Here is a 15073-nt window from a genome sequence, read left to right on the forward strand (position 1 = left end):
TGACCCAGGAAATTTTCAAGTCGAGAAGCTAAGAAGTAAACCAAATATAAGAGCTCAGCTAGAGCACACCTTAGTTTGCTAAAAATATAGTGATTTTTCCTCTATAATTCACTCCAAGAAGGTAAATTCAACTGTTACTGAGTTGAATTCTAGTTGCGGAAGAGCTTTTGCTACTCCATACTTTGCGTATGGAGTTACTGAAAATTGAAACTAATTCTAGTGTACCTCAGTCTTTCATCTCTTGTTTGCATGCCTATGGTTGCATCAAGCTCAACTGCTGGAGATTGATTTCACCTGTCCTACCTTTTTGGCAATTCAAAATCCATCTTTTGCCACTAGCAAGCTATTAGAATTGTTGATCATTTTTCCAGCATTGCTACTCTACTCCCCTTGTCTTTATGTTAAACCCCAATCCAGTTTGACTTGATATTGCTATTCTTTGTAAATCGGTTCTTAGGCAGACATATAGCACATGTTTGCCAAAGCTTTTCAAGAATACTCCATGTTACATGCTTGTGAAAGAAAAAGAAAGACAGTGATACAAGGAAATTCAGTTCATCCAACTCTTCCATTTGCAATTGCTTCTTGACATCACATGCTAGTCAATATGAACAAAGCAAGTGGGGGGATAGAGGAGAAAAGGGGCATTAACTCGCCATAGCGATTAGCCGCTTGCTGTCTGTCTGCCTATTCCTTGCAATTCCACATGCTGATGTCTCTAAAAATGGAAGTAACCATAAATAAAACATGGGGTTTTGATCCATTTCCTGACACCAGATCACATTCGAGGCCCCAAAACCGCCTAACTAGCTTGGGCCCAATGTTTCCCCTAACTTGTTTCACTTCCACAATTTCCAGCCAAACTGGTTCTCCATAGCTAACGACGGAGGAGCATATAGCCAGTTGGAAATATGAACCCCTTGTTTTTTTTCTTTCAAAAGAAAATATGTACTGTCACTATGCAATTCAGCAATCATTGTTTTTTGCTAATGGCAAGCATGAGTGCCTTGGTATTACTTTCTAAGGATAATCTCTAAACAAGAAAGCTTCCTTAGTGAGATACAACTGGGCCGCCATAACTATAAAGTATACAAGGAGTTAAAGAGGGAAAGGGCATGTAATTTCACATTAAATCAAAACCATTATCTTTGGTAGTAGTAGGGGCTCGGAGTCTAGACAGTAATTCACATTCAAATCCTCTTATACAAAAAAGAAAAGGACATTTCTTGTATTAATGAAGATGGTAATGATACATAACTACCAATGCACAATTATTTAATTAATCAGTTTGGATGAGGTTCTGTGGATATACAATTATAATATGCTAGAGCTGGAAACCATATCATGCTCTTTTTACATTTTGCAAATTGTAACGTAAAATATTCCAAAGGGGCAAAAGGGGCACCAGATTCAGGTCATCTGGCACTGATATACTAGCCTGGTTGCACAAGAACTTCTAAAGCCTGCAAAAAATAAGCACCTTTCAAAGAAAATAGAGTTGTTTTTGTGACACATAACTTCCCCTTTGGGCCTCTAGAAAGCTTTTTAGTGTGATTTGCCCAAGCTGTCTTCAACTATCAAGACTTGTATCAAAGAAAATTCTTCAGGTGCCCATTTTCCATTTCTCTGAAAAGATCTGTCTGTTGCCAACTTTTTTGGTTGGATGGCTACCGGTAGTTAGGCTTTTTGCGCAACCTAAACTTAAAACATGATTAAGCAATCATCAAGAATAATTATATGCCCATCAGAAACCTTTCAAAGCCAGAGCTACTCACTGAGAAAATTTAATGTCAGAAAAGGTTCGATCAAGGACTAGCAATCAGCTACACTCAGAGTTCATTTCATAACAGGAAAGTAATAATTGCAAAGAAACGAAGACCAGCCACAAGTCAGGTAGAAGCGCAAGCAAAGTGGACAATGGGACGGGGCAGTCCCATCATAGGCACAATAATTTCAAGGCAGGGACAAAGCATTTAGATTGTAGAATCATTTTAGATTACTTTAATCCATTTGAAGCTCTCCCTGGTTTGGATAATAATATCAAAGACAATTGACTCTGAATGACATTTGGGACTTGGGAAAAAGTAAGTAGTAGTACTAGTAGTAATATTCATTTATCTTCAAATGATACCAAAGATTTTTCAAGCCGAAAACACATAATACCTATCACTTCACCTTAGCTTTATTGGTGATTTTATCTTCAAACACAGTCAATGACTTTTTGCTAAGTGTTCTAAATCGTTGGTCCAAGCCCGCGTCTCTGTTTCCTGTCCAAATTCATTAAATTCCATTACCAAACCCTGATATGGAGCCCAGGCTGCTAAGCTGTTTAACTCTCACACGCGAAGTGTTTTTTTATATATGAACGTAACCCTTTGTCTAATCAGTCCTTGGGAGGGAGAAGGGGGCAGTGGACCAAAAGCAGATTTAAAACATATCAATCTCTAGAATCTTGAGGAAATTCTTTGAAGTGTTACTGTCAAGATAAAATCGAGCAATTTATTGCAGTGGTCCATGATTAGCTATCAGAAAATTGTTGACAGAAATGTACATAGTAATTTTTACTTCTCTGGGTAACATTACAGGAGAATATGGCTAGGACAAGAAGATTTATTTAGTATTAATTTCCAGATATTCATGGTACTGTGATGATGCCGACGGTGCTTTCTTTTTTGTAATTAGTCTTTTTCAGATGAACCCCTCTCAGACAGTGACCTGTCTTTGTTTTCACATGGCTGGTAAACGTAATTGAATTGCTTAGATATGCAACCATTAACAGGGCAAGTGAGAAAGGAAAATCACTCTCCAACTACCATGGGGTGAGGCGCTTAAATTCTCAAATGATTAGAAATGCTTTAGCTGTAAGCCAAAATGGAATGCACCTTAATAGCAAAACAGTAGCATTACATTGAGAAAGGATTGGAAGGGAATTCAAAAGAACATGATCAATATTTCAGTTTGTGCGGCTGCCTGAAAGGCCTTTATCGAACAAGACCATGGTCTGACACACAAAAAGAAGGATAAGTAACTGCAGTCACAAGCAAAAGCAAAGTTTCCAATTCCATGGATGAACAGTAGAAAAATTGAGGGAAGATGAGCTGCACCTCAATAATTAGTGTGAGTTTGTAAAAAGCATAAAGCAGGTGATGTTGATGCCCTATGTAATGATCAGAGAGGCACATGCTAAACCCAACATTACCAGAGTCCTTTTTTCATCTTTTTTGAGAGTTTTTTTCTTCACCCCATTCCCCACAAGGTGTGGTCCGACCTCCCTTATCTTATCCCATTCAACTCCCTCTCTTTTTCATCACTAAACTTGGTCACATCAAGCTTTGGTCTCATTTTTCTTTTCTCTTAACCAACTTGTAGGCTCTCTTCTCTTCTCTCCCCCACCTCAAAGATTCCAAGGACAATCAAACCAAGTGACTAACCACCTGCCTAACTCACTCCTTTATTTTCCCATAGGATTGCCCCCCCCCCGCCCCCTTTGCCCCGCTACCCTTTTCTCCCTCTATTTAGTTTAAACTTTGTCGTTCACCTCAGAATAGCTCCTTTCTAGTTTCTTGAATTGGGTTACCTCAAGCAAATTCAAAATATGCCACCGGTTCACTCGAGTCCATATTTCCAAATGGACAATCCGGCAATACTATCTTTGCTCCGGCCTACTCCTGGAGAGAAACACCGGAAGTCCAGTAGTGGCGGCCTCTTGCGTATGTTCAAGCTCTTCCCCATGCTAACCTCGGGGTGCAAGATGGTTGCACTATTGGGTCGACCTCGGAAGCCTATGCTGAAGGATAGTGCTACAACAGGTACAATTTTTGGCTATCGTAAAGGCAGAGTTTGCTTAGCAATACAAGATGATCCCCATTGCGTGCCAATGTTTGTCATAGAGCTACCAATGCTCACCAGCGTACTTCAAAAGGAAATGGCGTCTGATATAGTCAGAATAGCGTTAGAGAGTGAAACCAAGACTCACAAGAAGAAAGTGTTGGAGGAGTTTGTCTGGGCGGTGTATTGTAATGGAAGAAAGATGGGTTACTCTATCAGGAGGAAGCAATTGTCTGAAGATGAGCTTCATGTTATGCAGCTTTTGCGAGGTGTGTCAATGGGTGCAGGCGTCCTTCCAAGCCCAAACGAGAAGGAAACGGCTGCAGATGGGGAATTAACGTACATGAGAGCAAGATTTGAGAGGGTGGTTGGATCAAAGGACTCCGAAGCTCTATACATGATTAACCCAGATGGTGCACCTGGCCCTGAACTAAGTATTTTCTTTGTAAGAGCTCATTAGAATTAACCTGTGTTATTCCAGGTTTATATTGTACACTTGAAATTTTACATCAGTACCATAAAAACTATTTCCTCTTGTTCAATGACGGAAAGAAACAGATCACCTTGGCTCTACTATGCCTATGTCCCATGGTTCAGCTAGCTCATATGGTTTTTGCGCTAGGTGCCAACCCTAAATTAGCTGCTCTGTCACTTTCATGTAGTTGAAAGTCAATATCATCACCTGTTTCTGCCTTGAGAATAAGATGAATGCCGACATACCAGGCTCCCGTTGTCTCAAACTGGACAATGAACATGGATTATGCATTAATGGCGGAAAATTTTCCTGGTTAACCAACTTTGAGCCGGGTGTATAATTCAACAGCTACAAATTCTGCAGATAACTTTGCAGGAAACGAAAAAGGTGCATGTCTTTTTGCATCAAACATTTTATCCCAGTTAAGTACTTCGAGGAAAGATTATCATCTACTGAAACACAATTCCAATTAAGAAATATTTTTCCCTGTACACAATCTTTCGCTTGAAAGGTGTCAGGGTTCGATGGTTTAATGTACTGGAAAATACTAATGGTTAGCATTCAAGCATACCCAAATATTAAAGTCTTGAGGTTTAAGTATCTGATGTAGACTCCCAAATAGATGTTTCTGTGGTGGCTGAAATTCCGAGCATTTACTTTCATGGGCCGCCTAGGCATAAATTCTTGCCACCAATAACTCCCTGCTTGCTTTTCATAGGCCATATATGTTGACATCTTGTGCAGACAATCTCTTTCACAATCTATCAATTTGATCCTCATTAATTAAGTACAAGCTTTTCCTTTAACTTTTGTACTGAAGTCAGTTTGATTTGCAAATCATGTTTCTGTTCAGAAGATTCAAAAACCAAAAGCAACACCAGGGGGACTATACCTAGCTAGTTCTAGCCCCTATAGAATCATGTGAAAATCCCATTCATCTAAATCAAAGGGGGAGTTGGTGTTCCCATTACAAAAAAGTATAAAGCTCCAGACAGCTTGATAGGGGCAGAAAAATTGAGAAACAAGTCGACCAACAGAAAAACAAAGCAAACCTGCTAAAACAAAAACTAGAAAACAAGCAGATACAGAACAAACAACAACAACAAAACTAATACTATGGTAAGGGTAGTTGTGCAGCCCTATTGACAAGATTATCAGGAATTTACAAATGCTTTGAAAGTTGAAACAAGGCTGACAAGCAAGATCAGAAAATCAATGGTAAGGGTAGTTTTGAAACGGATTGAGGGAAACCAAAACAAGTTGGCTTTTGAGAAATGGGGTGAGAAATTGAGAATAGGACCAATATATGTACTGCAGACATGGACATATGTGGGATGGGAATTATTGTTGCAGCTTGGGAAGAAGTATTCCTTTCTTGGAAGGAATAGAAAAGTGAAACCTGGCCCAATCATTGGATCCCAATGTTAGTAAAGCAAAGGTGAAGATATTGGTTTTCCTCCATTGAAGATTAAGGATGTTCCAAGAGAAATATTAATCAAAATGTTGGTGGGGGCAATGAAATGAGAGAGAAAGTGGCCACAGATGAAATCCAAGTATACACACTTTAACCAGAATCATGCGTGCTTGTCATCTAAACTAACCCATAGATGGCCAACATCAGGTAATATTTGGGCCACTGTTCGATCCAAATTCTCAATCCCACAGCTCTTCTCGGTCCACAGCCTTATCGGTCCAACCACGATGACTGCTAAAAGGAGAAACAATGCCCAGCCCACAACAACCTTCGCTCTCCAAAACCAACTCTATTAAACCAACTTTTCCTCATATTCACAATCGTCCACAGCGACTCGAAAAAGTAATTAAAAAAAATTATTTTTTATTATATTTAATTAATTTTTTATATTTTATTTTTAATTAAATAAATTTTTATTATTAATAGTTGAACAATTATATTTAATCAAAATATCATATATCATTTTATGTTATGTGACAATAACATGACATGTTGATATATTATAACGAATAATAACATAACTATTGATGTGATATAATAATATAATCATGTGATATTTTCACATTTCACATTATTGTTATGTGAGTATAAAATGATAAGTGATATTTTTACTAATACTAATTAACCAACCGTGAGTTATAAAAATTTATTTAATTTAAAATAAAAATATAAATATTTAATTAAACGTAATAAAAAAATAATAATTTTTTTAATAATGTAAAGATTTTTTTCAAGCATTATAACTCTAAATTATAAATATTATAAAAATATGTACCAATATTATATTTAACTTGTGATTTTGATATTAAAGTTTGAATTTTACTAACGACATTTAAGTAATTTTAATTTCATATAATTTTTGAATATGAATCAAATTGAAACAAAATTGATTTAACATACTCAAATAGGAATTAAATTAAAAAAAATTGAATATGAATCAAGATTAATGGTGTCATTTGCTTACTCAATCTAACGAGAGAATCAAACCAATCACATTATAATTCACGTGTAAATGGAGTGATTATAAAGTAGCAAGTAAGAAATTGTACCAAAAAAGGAAAGAGGAAACAAAGACGATGAACAACTATGTAACCAATGGGTTGACCAGTACAAAGAGGACAAACAACCCCATGTCCACGCGGAGTCGGGCTAAACCCTCCGAACTTCGTATAAGGACCAAAACCGACCGGCAACTGGGTTGGAAGGAGACAACACTGGGCCCACCTTGGTTGCCACGAATCAAGAGGCTCAGCATCTGTTTGATCAGATTAAAGGAGGAAAAAATAAATAAAAAATCTCTCTCTTATCTATTTTAACGACAGTGTCCGAACTCATGTCCCACAAATATACAACCGTCAGTAGACAAATATTTAGTGTCCCTGGGGAAAGGATATTTAGCGGTTCTATTAATAAATTATTTTATTTTATTTTTTTATTTTCATTTGTTGGTTGAAAAAAAAAACACTAAAATAAAAGTCGGTGAGAGGGGAGGGTTTTGGTGCCAGCTGGAATATCAACTGCCCAACTGCTTCTTTCCCATCTTACAATCACAGGGCCCACCATAAAAACTCCAAAAGATTGCTGCCACGTGGCGGCTACGATGCAATCATGATATCAATTCCCGGTTCATATTGCTGGACTCCATTTTCACTTATCTTTTTTTTTTCCTTACTAACGCGTGCATCATACTCGCTATACTACGATATGAACTTTGTCCGAGTGCTTGAGGCCCAACTTGATGCATTAAATAGTTAATAATGCAAGTGATAGCTGGCATAATCTTTCAAGAATATGGCTCCGTGTCCAACATTCTCTGTATATAGTCTAAACTAAATCTCTATTTTAAAAATTTTTTTATGTGACGAAAATTGAAATTATAAATAAAATTAAATATCTTATTTATCAATTTTAAAATATCAATTTCTAAATTCATAATTGACACTTTATAATAAATAACCCCTACATCAAATAATTTTTAAGTACATATTATTGTCACGCATTTACATCCATAACAGGTAAGGTGGGTTTTGATTTATAAATAAAAGTATTTCTCCATCTAATATGCTTGTTTTTTAAATTTGAAATGTAAGTCTACTATAAATGATATTATAATATATTTAAATCTTCACTGATGTGTGATTTTTATGAAAAATATTAAGATCGAAGTAGATCGAGTCAATATGCGATCACTCTCTTTTATAAGTAAAAGAAGTCAGTGTAATAAAGATATTGCATAATTAGATACATCTATAAGGGATGGAGTCAATGTTACGAGAATGTTCACATAATTAGATACATCAATAAAATATAGGATTACGAATTTCACATTAATAAGAAATAAGTAGATAAAGACCTTTTTTCATATAATAGTATTATAATTTTTTAATATAGGTAAATTTTCTTACATCCTAACCAGTTTGTGACAAAATGATTTATTACCCGCTCCATAAAGAATAAAACATTGAGAGGAATGATTAATTATCGGCTCCTAAGTGAAAAGTAAATAAGATTTGAAGGTAATAATTAGGGGGAGTGTGAGGCACACGCTCCCTAGGGAGGAGTGGAGGGGAGGGGTAAGCGGGTGGGGGAGGAGTCTGTGTTGGATAAAACCACAAAGTCAAAGGGATTCAACTCGAATCACGTGAGATTCTTACAGGCTGGGAGTGGGCCCATCCTACGTGGAGAGAGTTGAAGTCATCTTCAAAACTGGTTAATTTTTTAACAGTGTGGTTTCTCTTTTGTTCCAGCGACGGTTGATTTGGAGCCGTTTGATCCATGGGGGGCTATTGGATTTGGACTTACAGCTGTAAATCTGGTGCAACCAAAAGTTAGTCAAAAAAGCAAAGGGCCCACCCCTTTTTTTTTTTTTGGTTTTTGCCGTTTTAAAACGTTTGTTATATGTGTTCAACAGCTCTGCCTTTCCTGTCATGTTTTAAACGCTCCCGATAAGCATTGTGCCTGTGCGAGTACGAGAATGATTTTATTATTTTTCTGTTCCTTCCTCAGATCCATTGGTCTCCTTTCAATTACATTTTTACCCTTACTTTGAGTAACAAATTTCCTTTCTTTCTCCTCCCCCCCCCACGCCCTCATTTTCTTGATTATTTTACCTATAGATTCAAAGCTAGTAAGTATGATTATGATTGTGCTAAACAAGTCCTCCTTCATTTACCTATTTCAAGAAATTAGTCTAATTATATAATTCTTTTTTTTTGTTTTGGATGCTTGGAAGTTCGTTAAGATCACAAGAATATCGTGTTACTTAATTTCAATGTACATAAATGTATACGTACTTTTCAAGTCTTTATTTGTTGACCAAATGATTTGTACGATAAATTAAAGACTTGTTCTATCACAATTAATGCAAAATGTCACATGCATTTTTGTAGAAATAATACAAGAAATGAATGTCTTGAAGTTTTAGAATATTTTTATCATGTCAAAATAAATTTACTTGGCTCGATAAAAGATCATATCGATTAGTTTTAGAAACAAAAATCATAAATAAATCTTTATGGGAATGCTTTTAAGCAAAATTGATGAGTCTGTCTATCTTGGTTATCTTATCTACCATTTTACCACACAAGTAGGGCCCAATTCATTTGTATGCAAAACCTTCAAAGACAAAGGCTCAGGAGGGGTGAGGGGATAAGAGCAAGGTTACTTCTCAATTGCTCAAAAGATAGTAAGCAAAATGAAAAATTGAATTGAACTGAATTGGACCCAAAATGGTAAATTGGCAAGAAAAGACAAAAACAGAATGACAAGATGTCTGAAAAAAATAATGTAATAATAACCTAGGGGTGTGGATCTACACAGACCTTTCTCTCTCTAGTCTCTACTTAGACCCCCCACCAACTTTACAAAAGCCAGTTTCCTGGAAGTACCCCTTCTCAAAATGCTAGGCGCCTAATATGTTCATGCATCTCCCTGGCTGCCCTTTCCTTCTTCGTATATAAACCACCCTTCCTTTCACTTCACCATATTCTTATAGCTTTTATACAGCTCACTCTAAAAGAACAGAAACAAAACAAAAAAGAAAAAAAAAGAAGAAGGAAACTCTGTTCTGCTGATCTCTCTTTGGTAACTAACTGGAGATGGAAGCAATGAATCGGTGTTCATCTTCTACATCATCATCTGATACATCTTCTTCAGAGTCATCTTTATCTGCGAGGGCTTCGAACAAAGCTGAGAAGATCAAAGGTCCTTGGAGTGCGGAGGAAGATAGGATTTTGACTCGGCTTGTTGAAAGATATGGAGCCAGGAACTGGTCTTTGATAAGCCGATATATAAAGGGTCGATCGGGGAAATCTTGCAGGCTTAGATGGTGTAACCAGCTGAGCCCCAGTGTTGAGCACCGTCCGTTTTCTCCGGCTGAGGATGAGACCATCTTGGCTGCTCACGCTAGGTATGGTAACAGGTGGGCCACCATTGCCAAATTGCTTCCTGGGAGGACTGACAATGCTGTGAAGAATCATTGGAACTCGACGTTGAAGAGGAGGGCAAGAGGAGGACAACAGCAGCAGCAACAAGAACAGCAACAGCAACTGCAACTGCTGCTAAATCAAGAGGAACAGATCGTACAGAGCCATCACCAAATGGAGGGTGGTGATAATGCATTCGGATCTGTGGGGATGATGATGGATGAGGAAGCGTTGACGGCGTTGACTCTAGCCCCGCCTGGTAGTGGTGTTCCGAGCGGAAGTGCGGTGGTGGTGGCGGAGAGGAGGAGTAGAGACGAGAGAGTGCCGGCGGAGTTTTGGGATGTGATGAGAGATGTGATAGCAAGAGAAGTAAGAGAGTATATGACCACAACGTTATCAGCTGAGACTCCAGGGTTCCCATTAAGATAAAAACAATAAAAAAAAAATGGCTAAGCCAATCTGTTTTCTGGTTTCTTATGTCTTCTTTGGGAAAGGGTTTCTTTTTTGGGGGGGGGGTTTCAATTTCTTTCTGGTGTTTATATGGTGATCTTTGTTTCTTTTTGCTTTCTTTAAAGGGCCAAAAACCGTGAAAGAAATGTAAGATTTCATGAATGAATGCCCGAGCTCCAGGCATTAAACAAAAATTTACTTTGCAAGACAATACAGCCTGTCACCGGTAGCCTGAGATTGACATTTAATTAATTAACAGCTTCTTTCCAAGTATTATACTCCCAATGCCTTTGAAAAATAGGAAATTTTGGGAGGGAAAACCATGCATATTCTGCTTGAGGATTCTTCCTATTCTAGGAGGAGGGAGGCCATGCAACCAGATGACAAATGCATTAACCGGTTCAGACAATGTTGATTCTTACTACAACATACCGACTAAATATTCTTCTGCTGAAACCCTTTTATGTTGACCAAGAAAAATTAGAGTTCTACTCACTAGATTTCATTATTCCCACCTTCTAAAGTTTGGGGTTCTCCTTTTCCTTGGGCAGATATTCAATTCTCTAACAAAATTTGGAAAATAGTGAATACAAATTAAATAAAATATAATTTATATTATTCATGATGTTTTCTATTTTTAATATTTTGAAAACGAAACAAAGACAAACAAAAAAAAAATTATAATACTCAATATTTAAATGTTTTGAGGTTAAATCTCATCAACAAATTGGAGGCCAAAGGGTTGACAACTACTCGTACTTATCATGTTTGTTTGAGGATTAGAATAAAAGTTAGATGAATGAAGATGCTGTTGTGACTAGAAACAGTTTTTTGTAGGAGTTAATTAGAATTCAGTAATGCAACGATGAGGATTGAAGATGATGTATGTACCTAAAACCCCATTAATATCCCATTTTTGTTTTATTCCTTTGCATAATAATTCAGAGTTATAAATAGAAATAATTATGGGGTTCTGTACTCTTGCTTGTGATCATTTAGAAAGACAAACTAGTACTGATTTTTTTGCTCGAAGTACAAAATCCAAACTTGCTTAGATTTTGTCTCAAAAGTGCAATTTGGAGGAACATAAGGAAATAGCAAGCTCTGCTGGTTGTTTTTCCACCCCCAACAAAACTCATAAATGCTCCTTATATCAACTGTTAATTCCTGATTGTAATTGGCTTGGTTCCCACATCAAAATGGAAATAGCTTTAGGACCAAAGAATCCAATTGTACAAAGCAGCAGCCTCCAAACTGGAACTTGGATTTGGGACTATGTTACAGAATCAAGCATTCGATTGTCCATCAGGTTCACTGAACCCCTTTGCATGCTTTTAGTGCCTCACCTGGAAGGTAGGGCTCAATCAAGTGGCCAAAACATTCCTAACTGCACATTGTTCCGTCTTATCTGCAGGTTAAAATCTAGATTGTCTTTTACCCTTAGAAGTTCAAAGAATGTGGACCTTGCCTGATGAAAATTGGGGGGATTTTCTTTGATGGAAGGGTGAAAAGGTCAGCAATGGAGAGAAAAGGGTGCACTCTGTTTCTAGATGGCTGGAATCAGATTCAAAGAAAGCCCTGTCCCACTTTACAGCAACACCTTTTGAATTTTATATTTTTTTGATCAAGGCATGCATGATTTTAATGTGCGAAGTCCCTGTGCCTTTTGGCCAAAAAGAGAGTTTTTAAGTGATGTAGCTTTCAATGCTGTTTGATTTGAGGCACCCCCTGACACACATCCGGGAACCAGTTTCTAAAGATGTGTGTGAACGGGAGTAACCTTAATAATTTCAAGGGAATCAACCTCTTCATTTCATTGGAGTTAAAGTTCCAAAAAGGGGGAATAAATGTCTAAGAACCCAAAGTTACAGATCGTGAAAAATGTTTGAAAACAGAACCACTCCCATTACAAGAATGTTGTGCCTGATAAGATATCGGGAAATTTTACTATTATGTCTTATGAACTGTGTCAGGTAATCAAATCTCATCATATCTGAATGTCTTTGTGAATTTGATCACTAATCAGTTTCCAGGATACACTCCAGAACCACCGACAACCTTTGCAAAATTCCATTACAGGGTTCCAAGTACAGTCGCAGGGTTCAAATTTGCACAGAAAGTCAGTGTTCCATTGATTCTGGGTTCTATGTCTATCTCTTGGCATACTAGCTTGGCTCAGAGGGCAGCTGATGGTCCCTGTTGTTGTCAATGGAACCATCATTGCCAACGAGACGTGGGCCTGGTAAACTTTTTGTTAAGGGTAGATAAGAAGTGAATTTACCTTTCCATTCAGGACGAGCAAAGACATGTACTCCATCCCAAATGAAGCTACTGACCAGGTTGCAATGAACCACCAGCTGAAAGTGGAATGTTGACAAAGCATGAGAAACGGTTGCCCCTGCTTAACTAGTTGCTAGAATTTAAAACACCATATACAGATCCAAGTCAGAGAAAAACAATACAAAATTTGACATTCTGGGCCTGGCATGAGGAAAGCTGCAACTGTTTACTAGTGTGGTAGGTTAGGATTTGGAAAAGCAAAAGAAGTTGGAGATAAGAGGCTGTTTGTTTTTGGCTACAAGTCAATTTACTCAAAGCCCCGTCCCGTCCCGTCCCGTGGTCAATCCCACTTTCACAGCACCAGCGTAGAATTTTTAAACCTGATTGTCAGGACATGCAAGTTCTAAATGTGCCAAACCTGCCATTAATTTAGTGGTTAAAACTTCTGATAAAGAGCTTACCGCGTCAGGTTTCTGCTAGATAAATGGCTTTGGAATGGTTGTCAATGTCCAAAGGGTATTAAGTTTGCCTACCATGCTTGGCAAAAGTGCCATCATTCCGAGGCATCATTTGCCTAATTAGTTGACACTTTTGCAACATGGTTGTGACTTGAGAGAAGTACAAGTTCTATAAAGGTTAAGGATATGGACCAAATGGGAGGGGGAATATAAAAATTATGGAGTTGGGCCATCTCAAAAATGTTTGCAAATTAATGGAAGCAAAGGATGTAAGAGGTCCATTAGTAGAATTTGGACATGGGAGACGGCCACCTGATAAAGCAACACCGAAAACGAGTATGCATGGTCGTCAAGAGGAAGCACTAATTTAAGCTGTAAATAGAGAAAACTCAAATTTTATTTCTGTATAATGATAACAGATATGCAAATCCCTATATGCATTCAACAAGAAACAACACAATTCCTTTTGTTTTAACAAGAACGAAAGCAATTCACCAACTTTTTCCTATGACGTCTACCCATCAAAGGGAAAAATAGAACAAAACGTATACAACGAACATTGAACAATTTTATGACTGATCATGACCAAGTGATGATCCTTTATTATATTTATTCAATCATGGTTGATGGTCCTCTCCCAAACGATTGAGTACCTTCAAACAGAGCAGTCTCCCTTGGTGTTTTATAAAAGGATTTTAAGCACGTGGCCAAGGCACAATAATGAGCTTCATCATCCCATCTTTGCAGTCGTTACCTTCAGCAGAAGCGAAGTAGAAAACCCTCCATTGGTTTACCACGAATTTGAAGCCATCGCCCTGTCCTTGACGTGGATTAGCCAAAAGCTTTGCTTTACTGAAATCGCATTTTAAGTAACTCCACAAGTTTGGCAGCAGGTAAACGCTGTGAGCCGGGGTAGCCTTATATTTGAACACTGCAAAGTTGTACAAACAAGGGTAAAATAAACATCAGTATCATAGAAAATGGAACCAAAAGGGGGAAGGGGAATGTATTCATGAACTTCATATGGTTTGGTTGGTATGAACCTAAGGTGTCTTCAAAGTAAAATGGTGCGTTGTTGGCCGCCCACTCCGTGTAGTTGTAACCATAGCGCCAGTTTTCAGACCCTCCAACGACCACGGTGGCAGCCTGAGTGACTGCCAAAAGAGAGGCAGCTACAGCCACCAAGAGAATGATGTTTCCTTGAGCACTGACCCCTGAAGCCATGTTTTGCTTACAAGTTTCTCTAGTGGGCTTGGAGGAAACTTAGCTTGGTAATTCGAATGATGAGATGCTGAATTGCTGATGGCTATGGGAGTACCAGGTGGGGTTTATATAGGAGAGACAAGGCATTGTTCTTCAACGGGACCTTCCTCTAGAATCACATTTTTTTCCTCATCTCTAGAGAATGGAGAACAATTCAACAAATTCACAATTCAAACTTTGGGTACTTCATAGAAGTTCATGTTAATTCTTTTCTCATTAGCTAATTTACCTTAATGTCACACCTGAATCTATCCAACAAAATGATGACAACCCCATTTCTTATCGTCTTTGAAAAATGAAAGCAAAAGGGGAAGGGTGTGATTGTCATTTAAAGGGGTTGAAGAGCAACATTTGGTCATCAAAAATTGGGTGGATGTCCATTTTGAGGAAGAACAAAAGGGTTTGGATATGATTAAGGGAG

General features: G+C 37.7%; 3 protein-coding genes across 3 annotated transcripts; 2 read left to right on the forward strand and 1 right to left on the reverse strand.

The window, feature by feature from the left end:
* Positions 1–3460: 3460 nt before the first annotated feature.
* On the forward strand, positions 3461–4370 carry LOC18591261 (MIZU-KUSSEI-like protein (Protein of unknown function, DUF617)). The gene has a single exon (XM_007017291.3). It carries the CDS (start codon positions 3596–3598, stop codon positions 4286–4288), a length of 693 nt encoding a protein of 230 aa, XP_007017353.1. The 5' UTR covers positions 3461–3595; the 3' UTR covers positions 4289–4370.
* A 5311-nt stretch (positions 4371–9681) lies between these two features.
* LOC18591263 (uncharacterized) lies at positions 9682–10845 on the forward strand. The gene has a single exon (XM_007017293.3). It carries the CDS (start codon positions 9875–9877, stop codon positions 10628–10630), a length of 756 nt encoding a protein of 251 aa, XP_007017355.1. The 5' UTR covers positions 9682–9874; the 3' UTR covers positions 10631–10845.
* A 2923-nt stretch (positions 10846–13768) lies between these two features.
* LOC18591265 (uncharacterized) lies at positions 13769–14706 on the reverse strand. The gene is made up of 2 exons (XM_007017295.3): positions 14433–14706; positions 13769–14320 (listed from the first exon to the last, which is right to left on the reverse strand). The coding sequence occupies exons 1-2, from the start codon at positions 14611–14613 to the stop codon at positions 14085–14087; spliced, it is 417 nt and encodes a 138-aa protein (XP_007017357.2). The 5' UTR covers positions 14614–14706; the 3' UTR covers positions 13769–14084.
* Between the last annotated feature and the right edge of the window lie 367 nt (positions 14707–15073).

Source organism: Theobroma cacao, chromosome 8 (genome assembly GCF_053813885.1).
Source record: "Theobroma cacao isolate CCN51 chromosome 8, ASM5381388v1, whole genome shotgun sequence".
NCBI classification, from domain to species: Eukaryota; Viridiplantae; Streptophyta; class Magnoliopsida; order Malvales; family Malvaceae; genus Theobroma; species Theobroma cacao.

Coding starts and splice junctions, on each gene's coding strand:
- LOC18591261 (XM_007017291.3), top strand. CDS start 3,596: ATGCCACCGGTTCACTCGAGTCCATATTTCCAAATGGACAATCCGGCA.
- LOC18591263 (XM_007017293.3), top strand. CDS start 9,875: ATGGAAGCAATGAATCGGTGTTCATCTTCTACATCATCATCTGATACA.
- LOC18591265 (XM_007017295.3), bottom strand. CDS start 14,613: ATGGCTTCAGGGGTCAGTGCTCAAGGAAACATCATTCTCTTGGTGGCT. Junction 14,321..14,432: donor TTACTTTGAAGACACCTTAG/GTTCATACCAAC, acceptor ACAACTTTGCAG/TGTTCAAATATAAGGCTACC.